This window comes from Protopterus annectens, chromosome 3.part1 (genome assembly GCF_019279795.1).
Source record: "Protopterus annectens isolate FY-2018-M chromosome 3.part1, PAN1.0, whole genome shotgun sequence".
NCBI lineage: Eukaryota > Metazoa > Chordata > Ceratodontiformes > Protopteridae > Protopterus > Protopterus annectens.
In genome coordinates this window covers 9997864-10013246 of record NC_056732.1, presented here as the reverse complement: position 1 = coordinate 10013246, position 15383 = coordinate 9997864, and the positions used below count along the sequence as shown (strand labels likewise).

General features: G+C 40.1%; 1 protein-coding gene across 4 annotated transcripts in view; it reads right to left on the bottom strand.

Annotated features, from left to right (window-relative positions):
- Positions 1 to 432: 432 nt before the first annotated feature.
- Positions 433 to 15383, bottom strand: part of ZBTB14 (zinc finger and BTB domain containing 14) — a 1083711-nt gene continuing 1068760 nt past the window's right edge. For all 4 annotated transcript variants that reach the window (XM_044066502.1, XM_044066501.1, XM_044066505.1 and 1 more), the window contains one exon: positions 433 to 3315. In XM_044066502.1, the coding sequence (XP_043922437.1) occupies positions 1969 to 3315 (1347 nt within the window). In that variant the 3' untranslated portion in view covers positions 433 to 1968. The remainder of the gene's footprint in view (positions 3316 to 15383) is intronic.

The window sequence follows — 15383 nt, the reverse complement described above, 5'->3', positions numbered from 1 at the left end:
ACTAAAATAGAACAATCGAGCACTAAGTCAAGGACCACATCTGAAGCATATGAGCGGAAAATGAGAGCTAGGATATTGTTCTGATAGAGGAGAATTATGGGTAGGGGGGAGCCTGAACTTTGCATCCAAATGTCTAAAAGCTGCTGGTGTTAGATCCACAAGGATCTGATAACCCATCAGTTAAGTATGGAAGGAAGAGACAACACTGGAGTCATCGTTAAAGCAGCTGTTTACCACTCGCCTACTACCAGGCTTTTCAATTACATTCGGTTTACAAAATTGTTATAAAGTGAGATTGTGCTGCTAACAAATGCAAAAAATCACTTGAGATAATGAATGTAGGTTTAAAGTCATTTTTTGCATTATTTAAAAAATGAATACAGAATCAATCTAAAATACATTTCTGTACATAAACCTGTAGCACACAATTCATACAAATAAAACCTTTTTTTATTTTACTTAAAACTTTTCAACAACAAAAAACTCTGACTGATAAATTTAGTGCTTGTAAGAAATTACGGGTTTTTGACACTAGAAAATACAGAACTCTAACTGACAACATACAGTGCCACTGGGACACTAGAAAATGCAGAACGCCAACTGCCACATACACAGCCACCTGCTACTTTCAATACTGCACCATCAGAGCCTTTCCTAATGAAAAGGAAAGTTTTCCAAACCCAGGCTAACTACAGTCTGCTGAATGGACAGGAGGAGGGCATCTGCTTATGTCATTGTTGTCTGCCCTTTCTATCAGAAGTGAGTGAGTGCTGCCATGTTAAATGGCCAGTACTAGTGGGCAGAGGTACCGCAGCAATACAATGCATAATGGGCAGGTTGGAAATGGAGTCCACACCCATGCCATGTTAAATGCAGTCTGTATGAGGTCAGAAAGCAAGATTACAAAGTCTGCTATATGATGGAATAAGCAGATGTCCAGCACAGAAACTCTTCTCTTTGATACCTGGTCCTTAATATGTTTCCAGGTTAAAACTTATCAAAACAAGGATCATCAGGCAAAGGACTATGCTGTGGTTAATCAGCAAAACCTGGAAAGAGTAGGGTGGGGATGCACTGTCAAGGGATAAGGAGAGGACTGACAGAGGATGGCATTAACATAAACATTCATGATGCTTACCTGCATTGTGTTGTACCAATGCATCCTTAACACTGATGGTTTGGTAAGGGTGAGTACTAGAGTTAAGCAGCTGTGAGTACAGTAGCTAAATGTGTGAACGCAACCAACTGTAAAGCAGGGGAGGGGAACCAATTGAATGAAGCACAGACAATAAGCCTGTACAATTAAATAAAAGTATCTGTAACTGAAATGATCGGTTTATTGGGGACAGAGAAAAAAAACTATACCTTCTCAGGATTTCGCCTGAGAACATGCCTAAGAACCTGACTCAAAATTTAAATTGGCAATAAAATATACTGAGACATTCAAAGGCTATTCAGTTTCAATGTTTAGTGATAAAATCTGTAACCTAGAAAGCAGAATACACTTCCAGGATTTTCTGCTGTTACCACTGTATGTAATAAGTCAGAAAGGAAGCAGAACTTAGATCCAGTTTGGTTATAATTGAATTTCATCTTCTTTCTATGGAACAGACTATATTTAAAAACATAACATTATCCATAGGGTATGCCTTGAAAAACTAACCTCATTAGGATTTCAGTTTTCTAGTGCTCAACCTTAGCAGACAGGACTTCAAAATATAATAATTTAGTTTTGTGAGAAAAAAACAGCCTTTTGCAATCATTCTGAAAAGTCAATCTTTTAAAATGGCACTCAAAGTACAGCTGTATATACATATATACATTATTTTAACAACATAGGTTTCTTTTTTATTAATTTCAGAAAAAGAAACATCAAAAATTGTAAGCATGTTGTACTATGATATTTTTTATATACAAGATGAATGTCTGTGCATAAAATTATTCGTAGGTACATTAAATATTTGGAATTCAGGTACAAGCGATAGTCTCCAGCTGTTGTTCGGCTTCTGCCGCCATAGCTGCAGCCTGTAACTGTTCAGTTTCGTTTTGCATGGCACTAGTTGCAACTTGTTTTCGTTCACTATGCATGTTATTTTCATGCCTTTTTAGATCAGAAGCCTTTGCAAAAGCCTTAGTGCAAGAAGGGCAGACAAAAGGTTTTTCCCCTCTATGTCTTCTTTCGTGATCTTTCAAATGGGATTTGTGTTTGAATGCTTTATCACACATATGGCAGGCAAATGGCCTTTCATTACTATGGACCCTTTCATGCTTTTTCAAGTCAGGTGCTCTAATGAAGGACTTCCCACAAACGTCACAGCTGTAGGGCTTGTAACCTGTATGGATTTTTAGATGTTCTTTCAAGTGAGCCTGAGTAGTGAAGGCTTTAGTGCACATTTCACAAACAAATGGACGATCTGCTGTGTGAAGTTTTTCATGCTTCCTTAATCGTGCTTCATCTGTAAAGGTTTTGCCACATCCATGACAAGCGAATTGGTCTCTATGACCATAAAGCAAATACTCGAACTTCATGTCTGCAGCTGCCGTTGACCAGCCTGGATGTTGCTCGTCCTTAACTTCACTAATGCTGTCATTGAATGTCAAAGGTTGAGGGGTTTGGGATCTGATATCTTTTGGCTCTGTAGTCTCCATCGTTTCCACTTCCTGGCCAAAACAATTTACCTTCCGCACTTCCTCACTTCCAAGTTCTTTCAAAATGGCTTCCTGCACCCTTAGAGTTGGCGATTTGCCTTCATCCTGTGCGGGTGGAGTATCAGCCCCTGTATCATCAGATGGACAGTCATCCTGGTCTCCAATTTCTTCAACTTCATCATCTTGGTTGTCACTTGTGTCGATTAGTGGGCGACTTATCTTAACACTAGTATCAAAAGGAAACTTTGTTTTTTGTTGCACACTTTCCTCAGGAGAGGAAACATCACGCTTCTGAGAGCAAAGTTTGTCCAAAAATCTAATACCAAGTATCTGACCTGAAGACATCATCAAGTTAACATCTTCTTTTTTTACTGAAATTCTTGCAGTGTACATATAGTTCAGCACCTCCTCAAATATGTCAGAACGAAGAAAGTCGATCTCTATAACAGAGGAACTATCAACTTCTAGTTTTTTAAAAAGTTTCTTGAAGTACGTGCTACAGGCAGCCAAAACACAGCGATGTGCTCTAAATTTTACATCTTCTACCACAATGGCAATATCACAAAAGTCTCCATCCAAACGCTGTTCATTCAGTGTCTTCAAAAAGAATGTTTTGTGATCATCATCACTGTACTTTACGGTTTCAGACATGATATCAGAAAACACCTAAGGAAGAAAAGACAGTTATGAAATGTCACACATGACATGATAAACATCTACAATAAATGGTTTCAGACATGATATCAAAAAACACCTATGGGAGAAAAAACACAGTCACACATGACATGATAAATATCTACAATAAAAAAGAAACAAAATGCTTACGTTGACTCCAATGCGTAAATCATAGAATAGTACTTTTAATAAATACAGAACATTATGCAGGGAACTTAACAGTAAATTTTCATTAAAGGCCCTTAAACTGTTTTGAACTGTAACAGTGTAACTCAATAGCAAAATTTTCCAGCAGTCATCCAACTGGAAATGCCAACCACAATGAAATAATTTCCTTGCAATTTTGTCAAATAAAATGAACTCTCTTTATACCACCTCCAGTTCTGTCACTAATGAGCATGACAGAAATGAACTCTGGGAAATAATCAGAAAAGGCAAAATGATCACATGTACCAACTTATCAAAGTTTTCTAAGAAAGGCAAATTTTACCAAAGACAGTTGCAAAGAAGAGTCAGAGAATGTCCTAGTAATCCATGGCAACAGAAAAGAAGATGAACTAAACTGCTGCAAAAGCCTACAGTGAAGATCTACTCAGACAGTGAGCACCCGGGAGTATACAGACTGTGTCGCTAAATATACTTATGCCTAGCAACAGGCAGCTGTATGGCACGTGACAGGCAGACACTGAGCATCCTGTGGTATACAGACTGGATAGCTTCAAATATAGTAATGCCTAGCAACAGCCATTTGCATATCATGTGACAGGCAGCATATCTGTCAAACACTGAGCATCCTGCAGTATACAGACTGGATAGCTTCAAATATGCTAAGGCCTAGCAACAAGCAGCTGTATGTCAAGTGACAGGCAGACAGTGAGAACCCTAGGTATTAGCATATCATGTGACAGGCAGCTGTACCCCATGTGACAAAAGATGCTCCTTCTAGAAGACAAACTGAATAAGCAACTTATGGAGGCTAAAGCACATCAGCGTTTCCAAATAATATTACACGCCCACACAAAGTAAAATTGTGTAAGGAACGTACAGTAACAGTGGACTTTCAGCAGGATCGCTATGGCTGTACTGGCCTTTGGGATCTCCACTGCAAGTGAAGAAGACACATGTCTAGCCTGACCTCCAGCGTTCTGCAGTCTCATCTTGCCTAACTGGGTTGACTAATCCACAGGGATGTTGCCACATTCCTGCTACAAGAAGTCAGCTCTCTCACCATTTTCAGTTTTCTTGTGTCCAGGAACCACAGGCAGGACAGCACTAAACCTGCCTCTGGATAGAACGTATAAGGCTCAGGTGGCCTAAAGCAAGGAACCGGTCTGTTGTATCCCCCGCCAACTGCCAAACTCAAGAGTAGATCAGGTAAACCTAAAAATCAGCTTCCACAGGGAGAGGATGATGAGAGGAAACAAAAAGTTGTAGTAGTGGGGGGGGGGTATAGGTGAGCTGGTACTGATCTTAGCCCTACGGTGCCCAAAAGTGTCAAAACGGGTTGGAGGAAAGGAAAGTGTACTGAATATTTATCCTTCTTGATCATCTGCTATGCCACACTCCAAGCTCCCTACACAATATATGCTCTTTATACTAAGGACAAGCTCCCTGCACTACATATGCTCTTTATACGAAGGACAAGCTCCCTACACTACATATGCTCTTTATACGAAGGACAAGCTCCCTGCACTATATATGCTCTTTATACTAAGGACAAGCTCTCTACACTATATATGCTCTTTATAACAAGGACAAGATCCCTACACTACATATGCTCTTAATACTAAAGACATGCTCCCTACACTACATATGCTCTTTATACGAAGGACACGCTCCCTACACTATATATGCTCTTTATACTAAGGACAGGCTCCCTACACTATATATGCTCTTTATACTAAGGACAAGCTCTCTACACTATATCTGCTCTTTATACTAAGGACAAGCTCCCTACACTATATATGCTCTTTATACTAAGGACGAGCTCCCTTATGCTCTTTATACTAAGGACAAGCTCCCTGCACTATATATGCTCTTTATACTAAGGACAGGCTCTGTACACTGTATATGCTCTTTATACTAAGGACAGGCTCCGTACACTACATATACTCTTTATACTAAGGATGAGCTCCCTGCACTATATATGTTCTTTATACCAAGGACATGCTCCCTACACTATATATGCTCTTTATACTAAGGACAAGCTCCCTACACTACATCTGCTCTTTATACTAAGGACAAGATCGCTACCCTACATATGCTCTTTATACTAAGGTTACCACCTGTCCCACTTTGTGAGGGACAGTCCCTCTTTAGGCAGTTGTGTCCTGCAAAAAAATTTTGAAAATGGCAAATGTCCTGAGATTTTAGGACAAAATTATTTCCTATATTTTATGTAATAGTTGCATAAAACAGTTATTCTGAATATGAAACACCTAAATGTTATAAGAAACAGAATAAGCAACTAAAATGCTACAAGAATAACATTTTACTTGGGCAAAAAAGTGAAGTTCTGCCCTTTGTACCAGCCGTGGGTATGTTTCGGCCTGCAAAATCTGACATTTGTACCACAAATGTCCCACTTTGGACATCTGAAAAGGTGGCAAGTCTACTTTATACTAAGGACAAGATCCCTACACTACATATGCTCTTTATACGAAGGACAAGATCCCTACACTACATATGCTCTTTATACTAAGGACAAGATCCCTACACTACATATGCTCTTTATACTAAGGACAAGATCCCTACACTACATATGCTCTTTATACTAAGGACAAGATCCCTACACTACATATGCTCTTTATACTAAGGACAGGCTCCCTACACTACATCTGCTCTTTATACTAAGGACAGGCTCCCTACACTACATCTGCTCTTTATACTAAGGACAAGATCCCTACACTACATCTGCTCTTTATACTAAGGACAAGATCCCTACACTATATATGCTCTTTATACTAAGGACAAGATCCCTACACTACATATGCTCTTTATACTAAGGACAAGATCCCTACACTACATATGCTCTTTATACTAAGGACAAGCTCCCTACACTATATATGCTCTTTATGCTAAGGACATGCTCCCTACACTATATATGCTCTTTATACTAAGGACATGCTCCTTACACTATATATGCTCTTTATGCTAACGACAAGCTCCCTACACTACATATGCTCTTTATACCAAGGACATGCTCCCTACACTACATATGCTCTTTATACTAAGGACAAGATCCCTACACTGCATATGCTCTTTATACCAAGGACAAGCTCCCTACACTACATATGCTCTTTATACCAAGGACAAGCTCCCTAAACTATATCTGCTCTTTATACTAAGGACATGCTCCCTACACTATATATGCTCTTTATGCTAAGCACATGCTCCCTACACTATATATGCTCTTTATACTAAGGACATGCTCCCTACACTATTTATGCTCTTTATGCTAAGGACAAGCTCCCTACACTACATATGCTCTTTATACTAAGGACAAGCTCCCTACACTATATATGCTCTTTATACTAAGGACGAGCTCCCTACAATATATATGCTCTTTATATTAAGGACAAGCCCCCTACACTACATATGCTCTTTATACCAAAGACAAGCTCCCTACACTACATATGCTCTTTATACTAAGGACATGCTCCCTACACTAACTATGCTCTTTATACTAAGGACAAGATCCCTACCCTACATATGCTCTTTATACTAAGGACAAGCTCCCTACACTATATATACTCTTTATACCACTACATCTGTTCTTTATACTAAGGACATGCTCCCTACACTACATATGCTCTTTATACTAAGGACAGGCTCCCTACACTACATATACTCTTTATACTAAGGACAAGCTCCCTACACTACATATGCTCTTTGTACTAAGGACAAGGTCCCTACACTATATATGCTCTTTATACTAAGGACAAGCTCCCTACACTACATATGCTCTTTATACTAAGGACAAGCTCCCTACACTACATATGCTCTTTGTACTAAGGACAAGGTCCCTACACTATATATGCTCTTTATACTAAGGACAAGCTCCCTACACTACATATGCTCTTTATACTAAGGACAAGCTCCCTACACTACATATGCTCTTTATACCAAGGACAAGCTCCCTACACTACATATGCTCTTTATACTAAGGACAAGCTCCCTACACTACATATGCTCTTTGTACTAAGGACAAGGTCCCTACACTATATATGCTCTTTATACTAAGGACAAGCTCCCTACACTACATATGCTCTTTATACTAAGGACAAGCTCCCTACACTATATATACTCCTTATACTAAGGACAAGCTCCCTACACTACATATGCTCTTTGTACTAAGGACAAGGTCCCTAACACTATATATGCTCTTTATACTAAGGACAAGCTCCCTACACTACATATACTCTTTATACTAAGGACAAGGTCCCTACACTATATATGCTCTTTATAATAAGGATAAGCTCCCTACACTACATATGCTGTTTATACTAAGGAATGCTATAGTAGTAACTTGTTGAATACTTGGAAGTTGACCTGAGGGAAACCGCAGGAGGTCAACAGAATGGCTATGGTGAAGCCTACCTGTCCTAGTACTGTACATTATGTCCAGCCTACGGTATTAAAAAAAGTGTGGACATAATGCCAGCTGGCTGCCTCCAGTATGGACTGTGTCGCTCTCTGCCCTTCCACGGTCTTCCCATGGGCAGAGAAGCAGAAAGTAATGCAGTAGGTCATCCGTTTAGAAATGGTCTGTTTAGTTACTGGACTGCCTTCCTTATCAGCAACAAATGAAACAAAAAGTTGCTCCACTTTCCACAAATCCTTGGTTCTATGGAGATAGTAATCTCAGATGTCTGTGAATACCCATGGACTGCAAGATCCTTACCCCTATATTGCGAATTAGTGAAGAAAAATAGTAACTGAAAGATCTGCTTTAGAGTCAATTCTGTTATGACTATAAAAATAAAATGAGGGCCTGTGTGGTGTAGAAAACCAAAACTAGATTCCCTACATTCATGACCTCAAAGGTCAAATATTCTTCTGGTTGATGTGATGACTACAAATGCATTTTTCCAGGTCAAGTACTTCAAAGGGGCAGCTGGTTAAGTGAGAGAGAATTTTTTTCCAACACAATTTAAGCCTCCTGGTGGAGCCACTGCTCTCCTAGTGGGCCTTAAGTGCAGGACACCTCTGGAAAACTGCTTTACTAGTAGCAGTGAGATTAATGGAGGACCCACAAGAAGTATGTGATGGCAGACAAATGCAGAGTCACTGAGAAGCAGACACACTCAGCTGCAAATAAATTTGGAAGGTATTGTAGAATCAATGGTGCCTGATAAATCCTCTAGCACTAGATGGAGACCTTCCCATTAAACAATGGCCCCATCTGTCTGAGTTAGTAGTGGCTCAGGTGAATGTGAAAGATCCCAAGGCACTTATTGAAAATAGTACAGAAAATTCCCGGGTGCCCTGGCCAAATTTCCTCTGGTCCTATTGTCAGTACAAATATCACCTTAAGTCACCTCTTAAATGAGGTCTAAGTGGGAATAACCTGGATAAGAAAGCATAAATAAATAAATATACATTTATCTAGGTAAGACTTGATAGCACCACAAACCCTAGCTTCCCTCTTCACTTTTACTAAGTTCTCTGAGAATAGGTACCCAGTGGGAGGGGAGGGGGGGTAAGAGAGCCTACTCATCTGGGCTGTCACAGGTTTGGGTAATAAGGACCCCATGTGCACAGTCACAAGATGCACATGCTTAGGAAGACTTACTGGTTCTTTAATGCCTTATGAATCAGCATGGAAAACCAATACTACTTCAGCTAAAAGTGGGCTATCCATAGCATTTTTGGCTTTTCCTTATTTATTCATTCATTTAGAATCACCCTGGGGAACAGGTGGCCCTGAGGCAAAGCACAGAGAAACAAACCTGCCTAATTGAAAAACAAAGCATGCACCGCCCAAGCATCCCTGAAAGGAATTCTCATGCAGGACTTATTCAGCTGTTCATTACTTGAAAATGTGCCCCTATCTAACATCCATTTGTTGAGTGTCTGCAGCTATCCTGAAGAAGCATTCTGCAGGGTATACACAGGACTCAACAGCTGCCTCCCATCCTTGCATGTCCAACGGAGTAGGTAGGAGTGGGTCGTTTTGTGCTTGCTGATGTACTACAGCACAGCTGTTTACTTGTTATTAGGTGCCACCAGGCTGGCTTGAAAACCCCAAAAGCTAGGATTACTGCCATCATCTCCTTGGATGCTGAACGGCCTCCTGGCTTGGTTCTTGTTTTAACTGACTAGGCCCTTGAGAGTGGCTGACTGGACTCTGCAGGGCATTATTTGAGGCATCAGTGTGAAGACCAACATCGCACAAGCTTCTCTGAACAGCAACTAGTGATGCCAGCGCATGATCACTTCCTGTACACAAGTGACCAATGAGACCATTTCCTGCAGGACTTGGTGTGCTACTGTAACTTCCTTCTGTGCAGACTTGTCAGAAAGGCCTTGAGGCTGATAAATGCCATGCATCCTAGTATCCTCAGGTATCCATTTACTGAAGCAGAGTACCTTTTGTTTACCTCTAATAAGAACTGTAGGAGGATGGCCATCATGTCTTATGAAAAAAATTATCTGCTGGCAAGAGTCCTGCACTGCAACAAGAGCGAACTGGGTTTAGCTGGACCAGTAGATTCAAAGAGAACCCAGGGTCTTGCAAAAAATTCAGCCTGTAAGTTGAATCTGTTCTTGAGTCTAAGCCTGTATTAAGGAGTCATCCAAGCAAGGTCATGTATGGATGACCTTAGTTCTGCAATGTGCTATCAGTGAGGTCAGGTATTTTGTGAAGTCAACAAGCACAGCAGCTAATCCAAAGTGCAGGGAAATAAACTGGTTGAGGATTCTCCTGCCTTGAATATGAGAAAGCGCCTACAGTCAATATGTATTAGTATGTGAAAATAGTCTTCCTTCAGTTCCATGATGAATATAACAGAAGAAGCAGGTGGGCAAGCAAGGTAAACATAACTTTGAGATCATTAGAAATTTGTTTAGATGTGACAATCAAATCCGAGCCCCCTCTTTTCCGGCACCAGAAAAACTTCAAGGAAAACTGGCGTTGTCTTCTCCCAGTGGGACCTACTCAAGTGCCTCCTGTTGCAGAAATTCTTCAAGTACGATAGCACAAAAAAAGCTTTGGTCCCTTAGCATAAATAGCATACTCTGGACTTGTGGGACAGACAGAAACTGCAGTTTGCATCCTTGGAAAAAATCTACAGTATCCACTTTACTGTAATTCCATTTTTCAGAGGAAAAGGGCCAGATCTTCCCCCATCCCAAAGGGTGCCTGGGATAAGAGGGGCTTAAGGGCTGTCATGGGTTAAAGAGTATGAAGGACAGGCAGAAGTGAAACAAGACTCACTCTTACTCCCTGTCTGGGTTCTACCCTTTACCCTTACTCCCTGTCTGGGTTCTACCCTTTACCCTTCTGGATTTGCCTTTTCCACTTGGCCTGATTCGCTTTGGTTTGGTGTCGGTAAATGCCACTTCTAGTGGGGTAGCTCCTACAGGACTTTGGGGTGACTGGTGGAAATGAAAATAATACACTCACATAGTGACAGATCTTCATGACACACGACTGTACTAAGTAAACTTACCATAAGAGTAACTGTTCTAATTAATCACTTTCAGTAACCAGAACTATACGAGTCTCATCTCCTTAAGTCCAGATAGCTTCTCAAAACGTAAGGGCACCTCCTGCACCCTCTAACTGTCAGGAGTTCAACAAAAGCACCATATAAAAACAGCTGTAGTGCAAACTACCTCAGAGTGTTGGTGGCTTAGGATGGGAGGCAAGTGCCCCGATAACAATGCTAGGAGACAATTCAATAATAAACTATTTACAAAGGGGTGTATACAACCAGACCCTAGCCACAAACAGAGAAAACAGCCAAAATAAGGGAGCTGAAGGGGGGCAGGCTACTGTAACAGTGATTATTACAATACCTACTGTTATGGTAATTTTGCTTGCATAACTGTACTATGTTTAAAATACAGACGACTGCCGAAGCAGCCAAAGCTACATGGGTAAATTACCATGGCTTAGACAACTACAAAAAGAAGGTGGCCAATAAAACTAAGACACCAGAAGCACCTGGAGAATGGTCCTAATAAAGCCTGTTCTGGATCTTGCAAATTAATCCAGTTTGTAGTGCTTTCTAGAAGTATGTACAGTGGACAAGTTGCTGCCTAGAAGGCCAGTAATGAAGCCTAAGTGCTTGTGGAATGGGCCCCAAGATTGCCTGAGTGTATCTTGTTATACTGAGCACAACAAAAGCCAACAGCATGTGTCAACCACCTAAAAATAGTCTGCTTTGAAACTGGTTGCCTTTTCCACTCACCTTTATAGGAGGCAAATGGTCACCTTTCCTGAAGCCTCAAATTTTCTCTAGGTAATATCTTAGCTGTCTGTGGACATCTAGAGTCTGAATAATCTTTTCTCCTTATTCTTGGGTTCAACTAACGTAAGAGAAAGAACTTGCCTTTTTATTGTTGAATCTTGTGGTGTGGAGATTCTCAAGTGGAAAATCTGAATCTTGTGGTGTGGAGATTACCTTATATTAGTCTTATTCTTGGGTTCAGGAAAGAAGGTAGGGGGATGAACAATCTGATGAAGTAAACTTTGAGAATATTGGTTGATACTTATCCAGGTTCTTGGGTCTCATACTCTCATTTGGTCTCCAGAGTGAACCTTGTGTGGTTTTTTAAACTTTGAGACCTCTTTAGGCATAAAAGAAGGGTTAGTTCTCAAAGAAAACCTGTTCTTGGGAAAAATGAGGAAGGGCCGACTCCCCATCAGTGCTTGTAACCCAGAAACTCTCCTGGCAGATGTCAGAGCAATGAGTAAGAACATTTCCCTGTTCAGAACCCCAATTCAGCTAAATGAGGTGATTCAAATGGAGAAAGAATAAGCTTTCCAAGAACAAAGATTAGAGCCTAAGGAGGAGTCACCTGTCTCTTAGGTGGATGGACATGCAACATCTCTTTCAAAATCTGTTTAGTATGGTTATAAGGGGAGGATCAAAGGGCAGACAAATGCAAAGGGTTTTGGTTTTTTAAAGAGATACCAATCAGAAAATCTTGTTCATCCGCACATACATGATTTCCTAGTAGCAGGTTTCTCAGCTCCTTTAGTACCTGCTTCTCTTCCTCAAAAAAGGGTGCCTAACCAAAATTGCATCATCCAGACAGTTCATTGAAGAGTTTTCAGGTTGGGGTGTATCAAACAACTTGTGTGATTAAATTCAGTCTGTGGGGAAGCCTATGTTAATTGCCCTTAACCAGATTGAAAAGAAAGGAGAACCACTGTTGTGTGGGATAAAAGGTAGTAGCCACCACCACAATTTTTGGAGAGTCCTTCTGGATATTCATAAGAACCTTGGACATTGGTGGACAGGCATACAGGAACCTTCCTGTCCAAGGGAAAGTGAAAGAATCTATCCTCCAGACCTGTCTGCAAGGAGTCTTGGAGCATAATTTCTTTAGTTGTCTATTCCGAAAGGAGGCAAACACATAAACTTGAAGCGTATTCCATAGCTGGATTATTTATTTTTATTTATTTATTTTATTTTACATTTGTTGACCGGGCTAGTCTGGCTGGATATATGTCCATTTTCAGCAGAGGCCCGAGGAGAAAAGCTCCACTATATATACTAGTAAATAAACATAAAAAACAGTACAGTAAGAGACAAATATAAAAATCTAAAAAAAAAAAAAAAAAAAACTATTCCAACGTAGCATAGTGACAGTACAGCAGCAATTTAACAAATACAAAAATAATGTTAGGATCGTTAATCCCATATTCTTTGCAAAAACAGGAATTGTAAATGACAAAAAAATAATAAACAATAGAGTTTATACAATATTTGCAGAATTAACAATTATGATAAACATTTGTGCCAGGAAATAGTTTTAAGAACCAGATTTGCAAAGCAGGAAGCAACATACAGGTTTAAATAATAGATGAGATGACAGGTTGCAGTAATGTATCTAGTGTAAAGAGAAAGTGATATTATAGGAATAGTAATATCCAAGTGGATGCTAGGTGAGCTACAGAGGAGGAGGAGTACTAGTGAGAGAGACAAGTAGAAGAGATGGATGTATAACAACAGGTAATGGAGAGAAACTATAAATAAAGTTGGATGCTGTGGTCAGTCAGGATTTGAGCAAGGGGAAAGCCAGTGTGATTTGAAATAGTTCTTTACTTGTTTCTTGAAGTTGTGATGAGCCTAAAGTAGTCAGTTCCGTGGGAAGTTTATTCCAGTATGAGCCAACAACATTTGTGAACAAGGAATCACCAGATTTGTTGTGAGATTTGAGAGTAACTACTAGCAGTTTGTTAGCTGAGCGGAGGGAAGTAAGATTCCTGTAAGGGGTAACAAGGTTGTTAAGTATGGGTGTATTAGTAGGGTAATGGAGAATTTTATGGGTGGTAACTAATTGATGTAGAAGAATAAGATTTTGAAGTTCAAGCCAGCCAAGTTTTTTGAGGTTAACACAATGATGGGTACGAAATTGGGAACCTGTGGCAAACCTGGCAATGCTGTGGTAGGATGTGGCAAGTTTCTGAAGGTTAGATTTTGATAGGTTGATAAAGGGTGGAGAGGCATATAATAATGTAGAGATGAGATGAGTTTGTGCTAGAGACACCCTGGTAGTTGCTGTAAAAAAAGGGGCTTAAGTCTATAGAGGGCACCATTCTTTTTATTGACAGCTTTGGTTAGGTCAATGTGGGAATCAAAGTTTAGTTGATTATCTATTGTAAAACCTACTCGTTTAGTGGAACAATCAGGTGTAATGACAGTGCCATTGTCAGAGAGAATAGAAAAGGAGAAGGGGGCAGATTTGAGGGTTGGAGAAAAAAGTAATAATTTGTTTTTTTTTTTGGGATTAAGGAGGAGACAGATATGTTGGAACCAGTTTTCTGCTGCTGTAAAGACTTTTTGGGTGGAAGAATGAAGTTCAGCTGGAGATACAGAAGAACAGATGAGTGTTGAATCATCTGCATACTGAATGCATGAGGATGTTGGGAGTGAAGTAGACAGGTTATTTATAAATATGTAGAAGAGAAGAGGACCTAAGATGGATCCTTGGGGGACCCCCGATAATGACTGGGAGTTGAGAGGATAAATGGCTGTCCCAAAGGACTTCTTGTTTCCTGTCTTTCAAATATGAGTTAAACCAGTGCAATGCCAAAGAGTCAAGGGAAAGAGATTTCAAAGTGTCTAGCAGAAGGTGATGGTTCACCATATCAAAGGCTTTAGAGAGGTTGAGAAATAAAGCAGAGGAGAATAGGTTGTTATTGTTATTTTTGTTGATAGAGTCTGTAAAGGAGAGAAGAGCAGTGGAAGTGCTATGGAAAGGTCTAAAACCATGTTGGGAGTCTGCCAGTAGGTTATTATGTAGAAGATGATTTAATAGTTGATGGTGTATACAACGTTCCATAATTTTAGATAGTGGTGACAGTAAGGCTATAGGACGGAAATTAGAAAGTTCATTAGTGTTTCCTCCGTTATGCAGTGGAATGATATGGGAGACTTTCCAGGGGGAAGGAATAGTAGATTCGGGTATTGTGGAGAGTGGGTATGCTAGTACTTCTGCTGCTAGCTGTAGATATTCAGCTGGTAGTTGGGTCGGATGAAGGAGTACATAGTTTAAGTTTTGAAAGTAGCTTACGAATACAGGTTGTGGAGACTGTACTAAATTTTAGAGTGGGGGGGTGTTGTTATGAGGAGAGGTACTTTGAAGGGATGTGGGGGGAACCATGGTCCTGGCTAGAGAGGTGACTGTTTCAGAAAAGAAGCTGTTGAATGTATTGGCTATTATGTTAGGTGGGGTCTGAGCTAAGTTAGCTGGAGTAGGTGTTTTGGAATTCCCTGGATGGAGCAGTTTATTGATTCCTGACCAGAATTTGTTTGGGTTATGATTTTGATTTTCTTGACATTGGAGGTAAAAAAAATTTTTATCAAGAAGGGTGAGTTTTT